This window comes from Embiotoca jacksoni, unplaced genomic scaffold (genome assembly GCF_022577435.1).
Source record: "Embiotoca jacksoni isolate LCO1_2020_lvr unplaced genomic scaffold, fEmbJac1.0.p SCAF_8, whole genome shotgun sequence".
In the NCBI taxonomy this organism is placed as follows: domain Eukaryota; kingdom Metazoa; phylum Chordata; class Actinopteri; family Embiotocidae; genus Embiotoca; species Embiotoca jacksoni.
The window spans coordinates 15652283-15667483 of NW_027185436.1; the positions used below are offsets into that span (position 1 = coordinate 15652283).

The following is a 15201-nucleotide window of genomic DNA, read 5'->3' on the forward strand; positions in this document are numbered from 1 at the left end:
GATAAATGATTCAAGAAATACATCCAGGTCCGTAAATGTGCATTAGTGTGTGCATTCCCTCACACAGAATGCACATGTACTCACACGCACATACACAAAGCCCCACCAACCACAAGCACACACTCCCTCGTTCCCTGAAGCGTAAAGTAAGACCATTAATCCAGACACACTGAGATCCAGCTTCTCCCCAGGTTGATCAGCGTCCATGGAGGAAGACGAACATTCTGACATATTTGTTTTTATTTTATTCCCTGAGAAAAAGGCCCGCCATATGGCAGTGCCCAGGAACAGATGGCGATTGCCCACTTCCTGAAAGCACAAGCGTCTATCGCCGCAATTTAAGGAGCTGCTCAAGCAAGAGAATGCCACAGACTGGCATTTTTCCACAAACTGCTATTGTTATGGACCTGAGGGGTAACAGGGACAATGAGACAACACAGAGGAAATGCTTTAGTGTTCAGTAGTTACATTGTAGCTCACCATATTAAGCTACCAAATCTATGGGTCAATGTTACTCGTACTCTTTAACTGTCAATACGTGCGTAATAACATAGTAGGGACGCGTGTTGATTAAGAAAAATAGCATAGGACACAGCATATCTAACTCTTAATGTACTGCTAACCAATGTCTGAAGTCTTCTTGTTGTCACATGCTGGCTTTAAGAAAGGAAACCTGGAGCTGTAGAACCAGTAGATCTAAGCGTGAATGTCCTTGGCTGATATCAGGTCCTTATGATGGAGTGGAGGAGTGCCCTGTGACACATGAAACTTCATCTCTCATACCTGGCTGCCCCTTATCAACCAGGTCACAGGACCTTCCCTGACATACACAAACAAGGAAATGGTTTCAAAAAGTGACCTTGGCAGATGACAGTTAAAATGCGATTCTTGTCTGCGCCAATACTCCACACTGTTTCAAAGATTTGTTTCTTTTTCCTTGCATGGAAAAGAAAAATGACCCCCAAAAAAAGTCGAGGGGGCGTAAAGGCTTGGTAATACAATCAGAGTCAAAGAAGAAAGAGGAGGGTCAGCACTGCCGCCATTAATTCCAACCTACAAAGGGATTGAGTTGCTTTTGACTGTTTTGTACAAAAGTATGCTGAGAAAGAGTTACAAGTGTTCACTAAAGAAAAGAGAATTTCAAAGGGTTACCAAGGACAAAGCAGATGAGTTATCCATTTGTAGATCACTAGTTAAAGACAAACTATTCAGTGTCAGATGAATCACTTAGTACTTTGACTCCATGCCTCGATAACAAAGAGTGGCTCATAAATTGAAGTCAAAGACTGAGGCAATGTGGACACATTTCAATCAGTGGATTGTGGCAATTAACACGAACCCTTGGTGTGCAATTTGTTCAAGGTGAAATATCAAATGTATATTTCACCTGGATATATAATGTCATTGATTTGGGCATTTCACAAAAGGAACTTAATTTTAAATCTTCAAAAGACTCATGATAAAGAAAGTGAGTCAATAAGCATTAGGATGGTTGAGAAAAATCTGAAATGAGCTTCAGTCCTGTTGAGGTCTGCCCATTAGCCTTGATTATTGAATACTGTATGATGTGGCATTCCTGTACCCCTTTCATAAGTCAACTGTGCATTAGCATCTATTAAATTAGCTACATGACATAATTAAAAGAGTTGATGGAAGTATAAAAATGTGGTTAGGAAAAGAAATGTGCTAGAAGCAAGGAAACAGAAAACCCAAAGTAAAACTTATAAAAGAAAATTTTTTTTATAGGGAATGTGCAAGGAATGAAAAACTGTTCATGCAATTACAGATTCAATGTAGGACTTGCAAAAGTAAATAAAACACACTCCTTGAGTTATCCTTTCAGTCAGTCAGTCCATCATTCATCCTACAATCTAGTTTTGATAGCTGTCATTCATCAAAGCAGGCCAACCAACAGGTTAGTCAGCCTCCCAGTCATTCAGTCAAAATACTGTTTAGCCTGGTATTAACCTAGAAAACTTTACCACTAAACACTACTTCCTACAATTATTGTACCAATCAGAAAGTACTTAAGCAAGCCAGTCTGCCAATTAGTCATCAAACAAGTGAGCTAAAACGTTCTACATCTACCCATTCAAACAGCCAGCCTGCCAGGAAGCCAGTCAGCCAGTCAACCAGTCAACCCTGGGGGTCCTCCAGTAGTATTAATCAGTCTGGTTTCTGCTGAAAAGCTCAATCTGCAGATGATGGATGAGCCATCATGCTGAGGGAGCTCAAATGACAGGTGACAAAGAAGGACACACACAACTGTATAAATCCACTCTCCCTGCTGTCTGGCCCCGATGCTACACCGTCAAGGTAGCAGGGTGAAAGTGTATGTATATGTGAGTGTGTGTGCATGTGTGTGCGCAGGGACAAGTGTCTCAGCATGTGTCCTGCTCTGCTAATGAAGTCATCTGAACAGTGATTTAACAGCCCTGGTTTAAAAGCCTACCGCCCTTAACTCATAGCCTTGCTCCATTAGAATGTGATATAAACCCTGGGCACAATAACTGTCCTGCCACTATAACAATATATAGGAGGCCAATGGGCCACTCTGCTAACTCACGCAGTCTGGGGAGCAAAAAAAAAAATATTGGCTGTGTACAGGAAAGAAAAGTCATCCAAGGAGACTAAAACTTAGAAAATGTGGATCATAGCAAGGTCACAATGATAGGTGTTTTTGTACAGTATGGGGCAGCAGCATTCCTATTTATACCGTGAAGTGTGCAAGATATATGCTGTGGTTTGTCCAGCAGCTGGAGGTAAAAGAGTAATTGTTGTGAAGCTTCTGCGAAAAACAGCCGAGGGCATTTCAGCCTGTGGTTATGCAGAAAGCCTTATCCTTATCTGCGCTAACAAATGGATCAGTGAATCAGACATCAGTGCGCTTATCCCGTGAATGGTCTTCTATAGCTCCAGAGATATTTTTGAGTCAGAGATGGATCTGAGAAAAACTTTGACAGCTTACATGTCGCCAGCCGTGAAACTAACTTCCTGCTCTGTGCGAGCAACTGAGGCAGAACCAAAGCCATTCTCCAAATCCTCCATGAAATCTGCTCCTCTGGCCCAACAAAGAGAGGCTAATGAGGCAAATGACAGAATCTCAGACACTTTGATACTGTGAGATTAGGGTGAATTATATAACCTTTACCCCCTCCCACTCCCACTCCCATCATTCACATACTTTTTTGGTTCCTTGTCGGAATTGACTAGTCTCTCTGTCCATGTCACTCACAATCTCAAACTGCAAGTCCAATCTCTCTGTCTCTCTCTCTTCCTATCTGACTTCATATCCACTTCAGTCAGTTTCTATTCATGAATGCCCAAACACTAATTTGGCTCAGTCAAGCAATGACAGTATCTGTTTTAACATGCAACAAAGCAGCATATAAGGGGTGGAAGAATGGAGTGTGTGTATGTGGGAGGGGTAAGAGGCATGAAGGCGACAAAGCTCGTCACAGCACAGCACAGAGATGCGTACTTCACCCTTATTAGGCCTGTGTCCTTGGCAGATGCAGAGCTTGCCCTTTGTTAGAAAGGTGTGTGTGTGTGTGTGTTACAATGGCAGTGATTTAGAATGGATTGGGCGTAGGCGTGGAGACAAGGTGCAGTAGCCCCATAGCTCCCTGATAGCTGGCAGCGTGACAGCTGTGAATGGAGAACAGGGAACAGCCTGAAGTATTGCAATCTAATATGTGTCACATACCTGCATAAATATTTATGCCTGTTGCAGAGCTGCCGGCAGGGGAGGGGGGGATAGGACAGGAGGGTGGACTTGGGCGAAAAACTTCAATCAGGTGACACCAAGATCTGAGTCAGCCAGCCTATATCCATCTTTAACTACTTCTCTATCCATCCAAAGGTCTCAAAATTACCCAATGAGCAGGCATAACTCAATCACCAAACATTTTGTCTATGTAGTCAGACATGCATTCACAAAGAGACAATTCCATGATCGAAGACACAGCTCATTATAGCGCTCCACTATCCTCTTTCCAAGGAGCTCCTTCCACAGCACAGCCTCCATTATGGAAGCTACAATGGACCAAATGGAAGTTCGGAACCTTGATAAAGGCTGAGCTATCTGATCTTGTTGAGTTTGGCAGCTTTTTTTTTTCATGAAAGGACTGCAACATAAAACCCAAAAAGACACATGCGTTTATGTAACAAGTGAAATGTTTTACCTGTTGGCCAGCAGAGTTTTGAAGGTGACCTGACTCATGCCCTGATAGGCTGGCAGCAGCCTCAGCCAGTCCCATGCCCAGTCGACCACGGCACTCTGTTGATGTATGAGGATAGCGTATTGTTAGTTATTAATCAGGGTTAATACCATCAGTGCATTACCGCTCCAGCTGGGATCCACTAACAAAGGAGGAGGGGGGTCTCCATCGCAGGCCACCGACATCAGGCGATCAATCATGTCCGCACAAGAAGGTTTTTATTCCAATAAGACAGCAATTAATTTATAAATCCATTTGGGGGGATGTAGTCATCATTTATAGAAAGATAAATCAATTTTTGGAGGGAGTCGTTACTCTTCTTGCGATGCCTTTTTTCTTTCCATCTTCAATGGCACCCCGCCAACCCCCCCCTCCTCTCTCTCTCCTCTTCTCTCTCTCTCCATCTCTTACCCTCTCTCTTTTTCTTAAACACACACACACATGTGCACACATGGACAAACACACTTGGCACTACCACCATATTGGGAGAGCAAATAAAAATCAGATTGCTTTGATTGCAAAAATGTCACTCTTAACTCCAGGCTGAGTTTTATTGACAAAAGGAGGAGAACTCCACTCGTTCCATCCATCCATCCAATCCTCCTCTGCTCCTTCCTCATAGGTGATTGATGGATGTAACTTTTTTCCCTCCTTCCTCCATTTTATTTGACAAACAACACAAGCACCTGAAGCGGAGAAGGCATTTTAATCATTCTCTTAATAGGGTGTTTCTATGCAAAGCTATGTAGCCTCCTGTGATAAGCCGAAAACAGGCAAAGTCTTAGGATTAAAATGTGTCTGTTCTTGAAAAACAATGGCAACAACACAGCAACATTATGAGGGATCACAAATGTAAAATCTACTTTTAAAAAGTAGAAAAACCCACAAGCCGGAATTGAGGAAATGTTTATTGTTTTGTGTGATGTCAACAGTATTTGGTAATAGGAGAGAAATGAGGAGAAAAGCTGACTACTCTCACCGTCAGCTAAAGCTAGCTGTAGCTAGAGTTAACCCCTTTATGGAGAAAAGAAAAATCTAACAATTAACTGAACATCATGGTGGGGCACTCCTGGGGATAAGTTTGGGATAAGAGGGTATATGGTTCAAAGCCCCAAAGAAGTGCACTTCAAGATGCACTCTTTTAACATTACTCATTTCTTTATGAAAAAGAAAGCCTCTCTCATATTTTCACCTTTTCAGTATTCTTTTCTTCCTGCCAGCCAAACTTCTGCTTGGAAAAGGCAGCAGCCTATAGGGAATGGGAAAGCCAAGCCCTAGATAGACCTAACAACTTCAGAGACTGCCACAGTATCCAGTTCGCTAGAGACTCAAACAGCTCCTAACCTTCAACATTAGCTTCTGGCCTTGGTTAAAGTTAAAATGACACCACACTGCATGTCACAAGTACACCCACACTGTACAAAGTTAAAAATGTGAAGAAGCTGACTTGAATAATCACATGAATTATCACTAGAATATCAAAGACATTTCATGGAGCTGGAGTACGTAATAAATACATATTTTGCAGAATAAACTGTGATGATAACCTTGGAAGGCTTCACAAACCTGATCCAGCTTCTTTTTGCCAATGTGGTCAAACTGGTGCAGAGGGTTGAAACAGGCAACATGACTCTCAGAGCCAAGGTCAAAGTTCACCAAGTGAGGAGGACCATTTGGCAAGTCTGCGCTTCCACTCAGTTTAGACATCAACAGTTCCTGTATCCAAGATGAAAGTGGAGAAAGAAACACAGGAGAGAGACACATCATGACGGATAAGACTGACAAGAAATATTCTGTAAAGAAAAAGACCAACTAAGGCAAACTAAGACCACTAGAGAGCAGCCAAAAAGTTATATACAAGCGAACTAACCTTCCTCTAACACAAAGAGCAACAGAGCACACTCATGGACATTCAACATGCAGCATACTGATGTTTGGAAAATTAATAATGATAATTAAAATGTTCTCACTGTTGTCCAGTTTGACTGACCTAATAAATGCACAAACTACTCGAGTTCAGATAGGATTTATACAGCAATTTTCAGACAAGCATAACAACAAATATAATGTTCTCCACATATATTTTCCCGAATTGATCAGCTTCATAAAAGCAGAAATGAATCAGAGCTTTTCAGAAATAAAGTAATAAGAAAAAATAATTAACATGTATAGATGGAGAAAAAGAGAAACAGAACACCATTCACTTTTCTCATTTCTATAACCTTTGCTGTTGTTACTTAGTGCAGGTGTCTTGCAAGAAGTATAAAGTAATGCATCTGTGTACAGTACATCGTGATGTGTGCTTTCATGCGTACATGGGCATCATGGTGTGAATTCACTATATTCCCATCCATCAGCCTGACATGGCCTCTGAACCTCCCCTCGCTCCACCTCTCCACCAGCCCAATCTGTCCCTGACCTGCATGTTCTTGCCTCGACCTTGGTTGGGTAGAAATGCTGGAGCTGGCAGGAGGGTAACTCAGACCATTCTTGGGAATCCCATTCAAATTCTCTCAAATTGCTATGCAGAGTCAGAGCTGTTTATGAATAACATCAACAGCAGATAATGTAAATGGTGTTTGTGTGATTAAATGCTGTGTCTTAATAGACAGGATTATGTCAACAATCTAATGAGCGCCAGCTAGCTCTTTAAAGAACACTGTGCCACACTGTGATGACCAGTGAGGGTCCCCCACTCTGGAGGACCAAGTATTTTTCACACAGTCCTAATGAGGTTGGAGCTGTGTTGCAAGCATATTCATATTTTGACTTCTTTATCGTTATTGCTACTATTTTAAATTACTAAATATTTTATTCTGGAATGGGTTTTTATTAATGATTGCAATCTGCAAAAGCAATTATCTGATGAGAGATAATTAGGCTCCATGCTACTTAAAAGATAAGTCTGGTGATATTCTATATAATTCTTAATGTCAACAAATTTCACAAAGGACTAAAACCAACAATGAATTATGTCTGTGTAGCCAAAGCCTCATGTAGTTTAATAAATTGCATCACAGACCTCTGTCATGTCCAAAAACTGTAAAAAACACACAAGGAAGCCACACGGTTGCATTTGTTGACATGTTCTTTTCATGGTCTTGAACGTGGACACTTGTTTATTTTGAGTTCATCCTAAATAAAACATCATGCTTGTCTTCCTTTACTCAGAAAAGTACCAATTCCGTGGCTGAAAGTAGTACCCAACAAATACACTATTTCAACATGTTTAAGTGACATTCTCCTCAACAGGTAATCATAAGTCATTTAAAGAAATGATTTAGTCTTTATTTTTAAAAATCGAAAGCATATAAACCATGCCATTTTCAAAAGATTTACATCCACATTAGGAACCAAAGGGCAGGAGGCTGGCTGTCAGCGGGTGGAGAGAGATTGTGTAACATGGTTGGTTTTGGGTATTTTCATGGAATTTGTTGACAATCAAATTGACTGTAACTGTAGCATTTTTCTCTGCTTTATTTCTGCAACATCAAATTTGGTAGATGCCGCTGATGTTGAACAATATCAGTGTCAATATCATGCTATGAGGTTGTTCTTTTTTCTCCAATTTATAAAGTTGATCAGGCAGAATAATTCCAAGTGTGTCTTATCCAGAGAGCCTAAAGGTTGTTCATTTTGGCCTCACAGTTTTGCAGGTGTTATTGATCTTTTTCAAGCAGAGGGAGCTAAAATAACTTGATTTGCAATAACTAACACTTTGTACTTTTTACGTATGTACTTCTTAAATGTATTTTCCAAAAGTCTAGTCAAACTTTAAAGCACTTGTTTATCAACCGTGTAATTAATGGTACAAATCACTAAACTCTCTCTATACATACTTTAACTCAAATAAACTTGGGCACTTTATAGAGAACGGTTACTTTTCATTTTGTTAATCATTTGAAGTGAATTAATCTAAAATAACCTCCGCTGCTAGAATCTCTGCTCTTTCTGACTAAGATCTCCCCCAAAGAGCTCAATGCTGATTCTGGTAATTCACATGGCTCCGTCTCCTTTACATGAAGCGAGTGTTTAACACAGAAAAATAACTGTAGGTTTGCACCCTTGAGGTCACCTGAAAAACAGAAGATCAGAACAAGCAGGCTGCACACAAGCAGCAGCCCCTCTTCCCTCTGTCTCCCCCTCCTGAACAGCCTGCGGCCTCAGGCCAGCAGCCACCTAATTGCTGGGGAGAGCGAGTGCTTCCCTACCTCATTGCCTTGGATGATGTGATAGATCTGCCTCAGGTAGTTGCTGCCACCTGCTTTGTGGCAGACCTCCAGCAGCATCAGGCCTATTTTCTGCTCAGTCAGTTCAGCCGCAGCAACTCTTCTCTCCTTTCCTTGCTCAAATACACTGAGAGAGAAACAGAGATGGGAATGAAAACACAAATAAAAAAACACAGTGGGACAAACAGAGAGGAGAGGAAACAGTAAGAAGGAGGGTGTCAGCTAATATTGGACAACCACCGCTGGCAAAGGAAGTATGTTCTAGTTGAGAGAGGAATTTGGGTGGAAATTTGGAATTTGCTATCCAACAGAAAATGAACTGAATCCTGACTCCTGAGTTAAAAAAAATAATTTTGTTTTCAGTTCCTAGAAAAAGCATTCGCTCCAGGGGGCAAAGGGACTTAAAATGTAATTCTTGACAAGGAAAGAAATTACATTCTGCTCCAATATCTGAAAACCACATGGTCCAGTCAAGGCTAACACTTGTGAAAATGAGTGAGAAATAAAAACAAAATATTAAGGGTTGAATAACAAACTCATTTTAACTTTTTCATTACCATTCATGAGATATATAAAACATTTAGGCCAAAGGATGCTGCATCACTAAAAAAAAATATTGCTGTTTGTGTTTTTAAGCATGTATGTGTGTGTATGTGTGTAACTGTATGTCAAGGTCCTCATGCATGTGCAGTCCCCAACCCTGGAAGACGCCCGCATAATTTTCTTGCCCTTCCTGTATGGATGGATATCACACTACCGTCCATCAAATCGTCTCTTTCACATACACTTCCTGTCGTTGTTCTGTCTCCCTCTCTTTCCCTTTGTAATTATAAGGTGGCAGAAACTGTGTCGCCTGTCAGCCAGCCATTGGCTGTTTGACATTGAGAGTGGCAAAAGAAGAGGAGTCCTGTCTCGTCCATATACATCGCCTCATTCTTTTGGCTGGCGGCCTGGCGTTAGTGTTGTCGGCGATGGTGGCTGTGCATCCGTGTCAGCACCTGCGCTGTATCCTTTCCTGTCCATCACTGTGCAGGTGAAGCAGATGATTGGATTCAGTCAGCGGGGTGATTAATGAGGGCCCCTCCGGATTTGGGACAGCCTATCAATCATGTCATTAGGGCCAATGTGCCCTGAAAGAGGCAGACCTCCGCCAAGGAATAACTGCATTCATCTTCATCTGTGTATGCATCCCGTCAGCCCAGTCAGGGTCACCATGATGGAGAACAATAATCTTCTCCTCTACAAATTACTTTGCAAAGACAAGGTGGGTGGCGTAGAGAGGGGGGTTACAGTTGGGAAAGGAAAGAGGGAAAGTGGGATGAAGTAACAGAGGAGGGCTCACACGAGGGGCAAATGTTCTTTGTGATATGGGTTACTGTGTATGTGTGTGTGTGGGAGATGCACAGTGAGTGTCGGTTGTTTTTGGAGTTATTACATCCACAACTCTCTCTCCTCTCTCTCCCTCTCCCCTCTCTTTTTCGCTCTCTCTCCCTCTCTTTCTCTATCTCTCTCTCCGTTTTCTGACGCTGTATTCTGATTGTTTACAAGCCAGGCGTCACTTCCCTGTGAAGGTTAGTTTAATGAATAGTAATGATCCCACTGACTGCCTCCGACAGGTGATACATAATCACTCTTCTTTCACTTTCCCACTCAAACTCCTCACTCCCCCCCTCCCACCGCCGCCCCATCTCCTCTTTTTTTCTCCCCCTCTCATCCCCTCTTCCTGTCACTGTAACAGACAGCATTTCCTAGAACTGGCCATAATCTACTCAGTGTTTTTATTTATTTCATTTTTCAAAATAAAATTTTTACGCCACTGAATCACCCTTTTATGAGGATGGATGCATCCAGAGTTTGTTATGATGAAGTGAGCAACCAGAGACACCGTTTCTGGGAACAAGCTACAAAACGCAAAGCCAAAGGTCACAGATCAGCCCAAAATGAAAGCTGTTTTCCCATCACTCCAGCCAGCGGTCCAATCGGTCAGGCGGTATGTCCATACTTTACCAAAACAAGAGAGTCATTGATTTTACTCATAGATCTTTCCTATGAAATATGATATTGATGATACAATAAATCAGAACTTCAATGCACAATTAAAAAAAAGTATATCTAAGTTGCATTATTTTTAGTGTTTAATTTAGTATCTATTTTAAATGTCAAGTAACTACACCATCAGTCAGTTTGATCAGTTTCAACCTCCTCGTTCATCAGCTGTCAAACTCCAGTTTATTGATAAATCATATAATTTATATATTGGGAAAGTGGTTTTATGAAAAGATGTGTTTACAAACAAGATGGTCTTAATAAAATAATAAATCATTTTTTATTGAAGGTTCACACTGTCAATACTAACTGAGACTAATGATGGAACAAACAGAACTTTCCTGAACGTATAGAACCATTCATTTAAAGTAGTCAGCACAATCCTGACCTTGACCTCTTGCTAAATCCTTTCAGTTGACCTCTCACCTGTCTGAGCAGAGTTTGCGGGCCTTCTGCAGCTGCATGTTTGTCCACTTTGGTCTTCTGTCCTCCAGAGCCTGTAGCACTTTGTGCACTGTGGGTTTGGGAATGCCCTGTCAGAGACATTTATGGTAAAGGACAAATGCATGGCACACATTAAATTAATATGAAAGGTCATACACAAACATGTCCACATAAAACAGACTGGTAAAATGCTCAATCTTGAATTGTGATACAATTTGTTAACAAACCCCTACTTATAATGAAATAAATAAATTATGACTGATATTGTTAATAAAGAAATCATAGTGGTTACCTTTTGCTGAATGCCCATAGCAGCCTGTAAGCACTCTGCCAGCAGGGACAGGCAGTCTTTTGCTCCACGGTCCAGAGCCAGACCACTGATTTGTTCTAGTGTGTCTGGGTCCTCCAGGCCCTGGATCAGGGAGCCCAGCAGGGCCCAGAGCAACAGTCCCACTAAACGCAGCTGACGGGAATACTGGGAAAGGTATTTCTCTGCCACTTGGAAGAGGAAGCGGATGGGGAGAGGCAGGGACGCTACGGCCAATGGCAGGTTGGTGAAAATGAAGGACAATGCTTGAATTGCTAAGGATATGACAGCTGGAAGGAGAAAGAAATGACAGTTTTGGAAAACAAATTAAAAATGGATTGAAAGCATTTTTCTTGAAAATGTAACACCCAGTCTGTGCTTACTTTTAGTGACAGTGTCCTTTCCCCTTGCATCCAGTGGGGTGTAGTTCCAGTCCTTAGGTATTTTAGAGAGGACAGTGTCTGGCACATTTCGTTTGAACAAGGCTCCACTGGGCTCCTCTGTCGCCTGCCAACCCAACACCATGGAGACCAGGTGTACCAGGAGGCTGTTGGTAGAGCTGCTGACTATTGCCCGGACACAGCTGACCATTAAAGGTACTGTCTGCGTGGTGTCTGACAAAAATGGTAAATGAAGGCAGCAGGTAAAAAATGGGTCGCTTATAGAATATCAAATTAAGCCTTACTTATTCTATCTATACTTTTTTAAACAATTAGTTAAAACCACAAACCTATATTGTTAAAGCACCAAACTGCAGGACAAAGAAAGCAAAGAAGAAACCTAGATAACAGGGTATATAATGCTAGTTCTAAATGGACTGAATGGAATAGAAATCAGCAGTTGAAGGAAATTATATCCTGCTTAGATTATTAAGCAAATATTTTGTCAGCTGAATAGAAAACCCCATTTTTAATTATTTTAATAATAGGCATGTGTCACAGAGGTCTCTCAATGCACAATGAAAAAAATAGCTAGGAGCTTTCAATACTCTTCTATCAAAATACTATTCTATTACTATTCTAAGCATTAAATAATAAAGGGTTGCACTTATAAAACTTATTAAAGACCCACAGATATGTCATACAACTGACATAAAAATGAATGATGATTGCTACCACATTAGATTACTATTAGGTTACATTTCATTGTATAGTTATTGTGCTTTAGGGGTTTTCAAACAAGCAACAGTCCACATAGTTTGTTAGAAATTAATTTTCAAACAATAGGACAATACAAAGGCATAAATAGCTTGAATTCACACGGTGCTAAGGTATTCTCTTAAAATATATACTCTAAAGGCAAGTGAAGTTGAGTTCAATTCAGATGATTTCAATCAAACCGAGGTGGCCTGACGGTAGGAATCTTACAACCTTCTCCGGGTGCACTGTCTTTCATCGCTCTGCCCTTTCAAATCCTGCTCATATTGATAGTAGAGCAGCTACAGCATGAAGTTGTATGGCACCCATAAACTTCCTACTGCTCCAGCTGTAAAGGTGAAGGCTACAAAAGAGAGAAATAGTATTGTGGCAGCTCTGGAAGTGTACCAGAATCTCCAGGGATGCCTAACAAATGTGTGACCTCAGAGCCCCAGAAAAAGAGGAGAGCAGACCAGAAAATGATATCGCTTTTAGGGGGAGAAATGCTCTGTGGCAGGTGAGACCTAGACCTATTTTTCAAAGTCACTCGATTCTCAGACTTTATTCTGCTTGCTACTGTATTGACTATTGTATTGATTTTAAACAACCTGCTACAGTGTGATGAAACATCAGTGTAAGTGAAGAAATAGTGAAACTCTCACCGTAATCTATGAAAGTTAACTCAGTGAACAGTTTAAATAGAAATGGGAGCACTAGGGGTATCCTGTAACCAAAATTATAATACAAAGATTTGGAACAGTCCAATAATTAAACTAATTACCCTGTGAGGATAAATGATGATTGGATGACATTGAAAATTTCTCTGGCACACTCTATCTCTTTTGCTCATTCCCCTCTGTCGACCCCTCCCTTGCTCTGTCTCCATCCAAATACTCTTCTACAATCACCCTAATTTATGCTACAATAATTACCACTCACCCAGGATACAAGAATCACCACTAAAAAGAGCTCCATATTCCACAGGAGTTCTTATTAAGCTCCGCATTAAAGTTTGCACCAGAAAAAGTTGGGAGAATAATTGCCATCTGTGTAACAGCATATTATAGTCATGCTTTAGCTAATGTGCACAGAATGTCCACAATATCCTTTAGGATAAATAATATTGAGATATTCTTTGCAGGCAAATGTTCCTCTTGTATTTACCCTTGAACAGTTTCTCAAAAACATAGTTGATCCAAAAAAGATTGTGGTCAAATCTCTAAAATGAGCAATTGAAATATAAAAATAACATAAAAGTTGTTTTCTTGCAGCAAGAAATTAACATGATATTAAACATATGATTTCTATTGATTTTGAAATTGAACTGTTATTCAATTGAACTGTGTTAGCATGCAATATTTTTTACACAATGTAGGGTATAGGATAGACAACTGTAAACTGTATCAATGTAATGCCTGTCTGTGGTGATGACCCTTGAACCACAACATTATAGAGCAGCCGGTTGTTACTTTACCTGCCAGTGTGTAGAGATGTTCCCAAATGTGTGCCCTCTCCAAGTATGGTTGAAGGGCCTGAGTCAAGGCCTTGGGAACATTATTCAGGCAAGAGAAAAGGTTGAACAATGCAACTATGAAGTCATCTCCTGCCTTGCAATTCTCTGTAGACATTTCAGAGCTGCTCTCTTGGCAAAAATCTGAAAAAAAAAAAGAGTCAGTCTGGTGAGACACTTCTGCAAACAATATAAATAAATGTGTGCATATTTAAAATGCCAATGAATTTATGAAATCCTGATATTCTGGAACATTTGACACAAACAATTGGATGCACACAGAGAAAGGGCTTACTCATATACACACACACACTGAGGGGTGTGTAGGTGAGTGTAAAATCAAACTGTTATTTAAATTATAACTCAGAGAATATCAACCTTATGGAGGCAGGTATAAAAGGATGTAAAACCCTATCCTATGAAACAGCATCTTGATTCCTGCAAAGAAAAACACATTGGAAAATGTCAAGGCTGCCCAACCTGACACATGTTAACAGAAAGGGTGAACAAAAGGCGTTATGGAATAGAAGGGGAAGAAAAATTCACATCTGTGTTAGATGGAGAAAAAAAAAACAGATAAAAAACAGAAAAAGAAACAGATTTCAAAGCCCCCCGGCTGTGGGATCCACAGTACATGGAGACAGGAAGTGAAAAGGAAGAGGTTTTGACAGGGTGTCCTTGTGGGGGTTGCTGTCTGAGCACAGGGCTGAGGATGGAGGTGTGTGTGTGTGTGTGTGTGTGTGTGTGTGTGTGTGTGTGTGTGTGTGTGTGTGTGTGTGTGTGTGTTTGTGTGTAACCCATATGGATGTCTATATACGGTATGTGTGTTGTGTGCTTACAAGTGTGTGTGTGTGTGTGTGTGTGTGTGTGTGTGTGTGTGTGTGTGTGTGTGTGTGTGTGTGTGTGTGTGTGTGTGTGTGTGTGTGTGTGTGTGTATGTGTGTGTTAAGTTGACAGGGGTTTCTGAAGAAAGGCCCATTGCTCCAGAGGTGGCAGACATCCAGCGGTCTGTCAGTCTGCTGTGTGGGAGATGACAGCTATTTGAATAGGAGAGTATATGAAACACAGCAGTCAATGAGGGGGCGCTGTGATGGAGGGCAGCATGGCTTCCTTCTGACTAATGCCGGACTATTTTAAAATGACAGGGGTAAATTAGCTACTGCATTACAGTGACAGTAATATCACCTACCTTAATAACATTCAGGTAAGAAGCGCTGATACTACTCAAGGTCTATATGAGAACTGATTTCTAGCTTCATGTCTTTAAGTCTCCCTCCATGTCTCTCACACTCCTTTTCATTCACAATCAC

General features: G+C 41.0%; 1 protein-coding gene across 3 annotated transcripts in view; it reads right to left on the bottom strand.

The window, feature by feature from the left end:
- kiaa0825 (KIAA0825 ortholog) overlaps positions 1-15201 on the bottom strand; it is a 115801-nt gene that overhangs the window by 63502 nt on the left and 37098 nt on the right. For all 3 annotated transcript variants that reach the window (XM_069178255.1, XM_069178254.1, XM_069178253.1), the window contains exons 16-22: positions 13857-14036; positions 11630-11860; positions 11232-11536; positions 10922-11028; positions 8432-8576; positions 5787-5936; positions 4185-4279 (exon numbers count right to left, since the gene is read on the bottom strand). In XM_069178255.1, the coding sequence (XP_069034356.1) occupies positions 4185-4279; positions 5787-5936; positions 8432-8576; positions 10922-11028; positions 11232-11536; positions 11630-11860; positions 13857-14036 (1213 nt within the window). The remainder of the gene's footprint in view (positions 1-4184; positions 4280-5786; positions 5937-8431; positions 8577-10921; positions 11029-11231; positions 11537-11629; positions 11861-13856; positions 14037-15201) is intronic.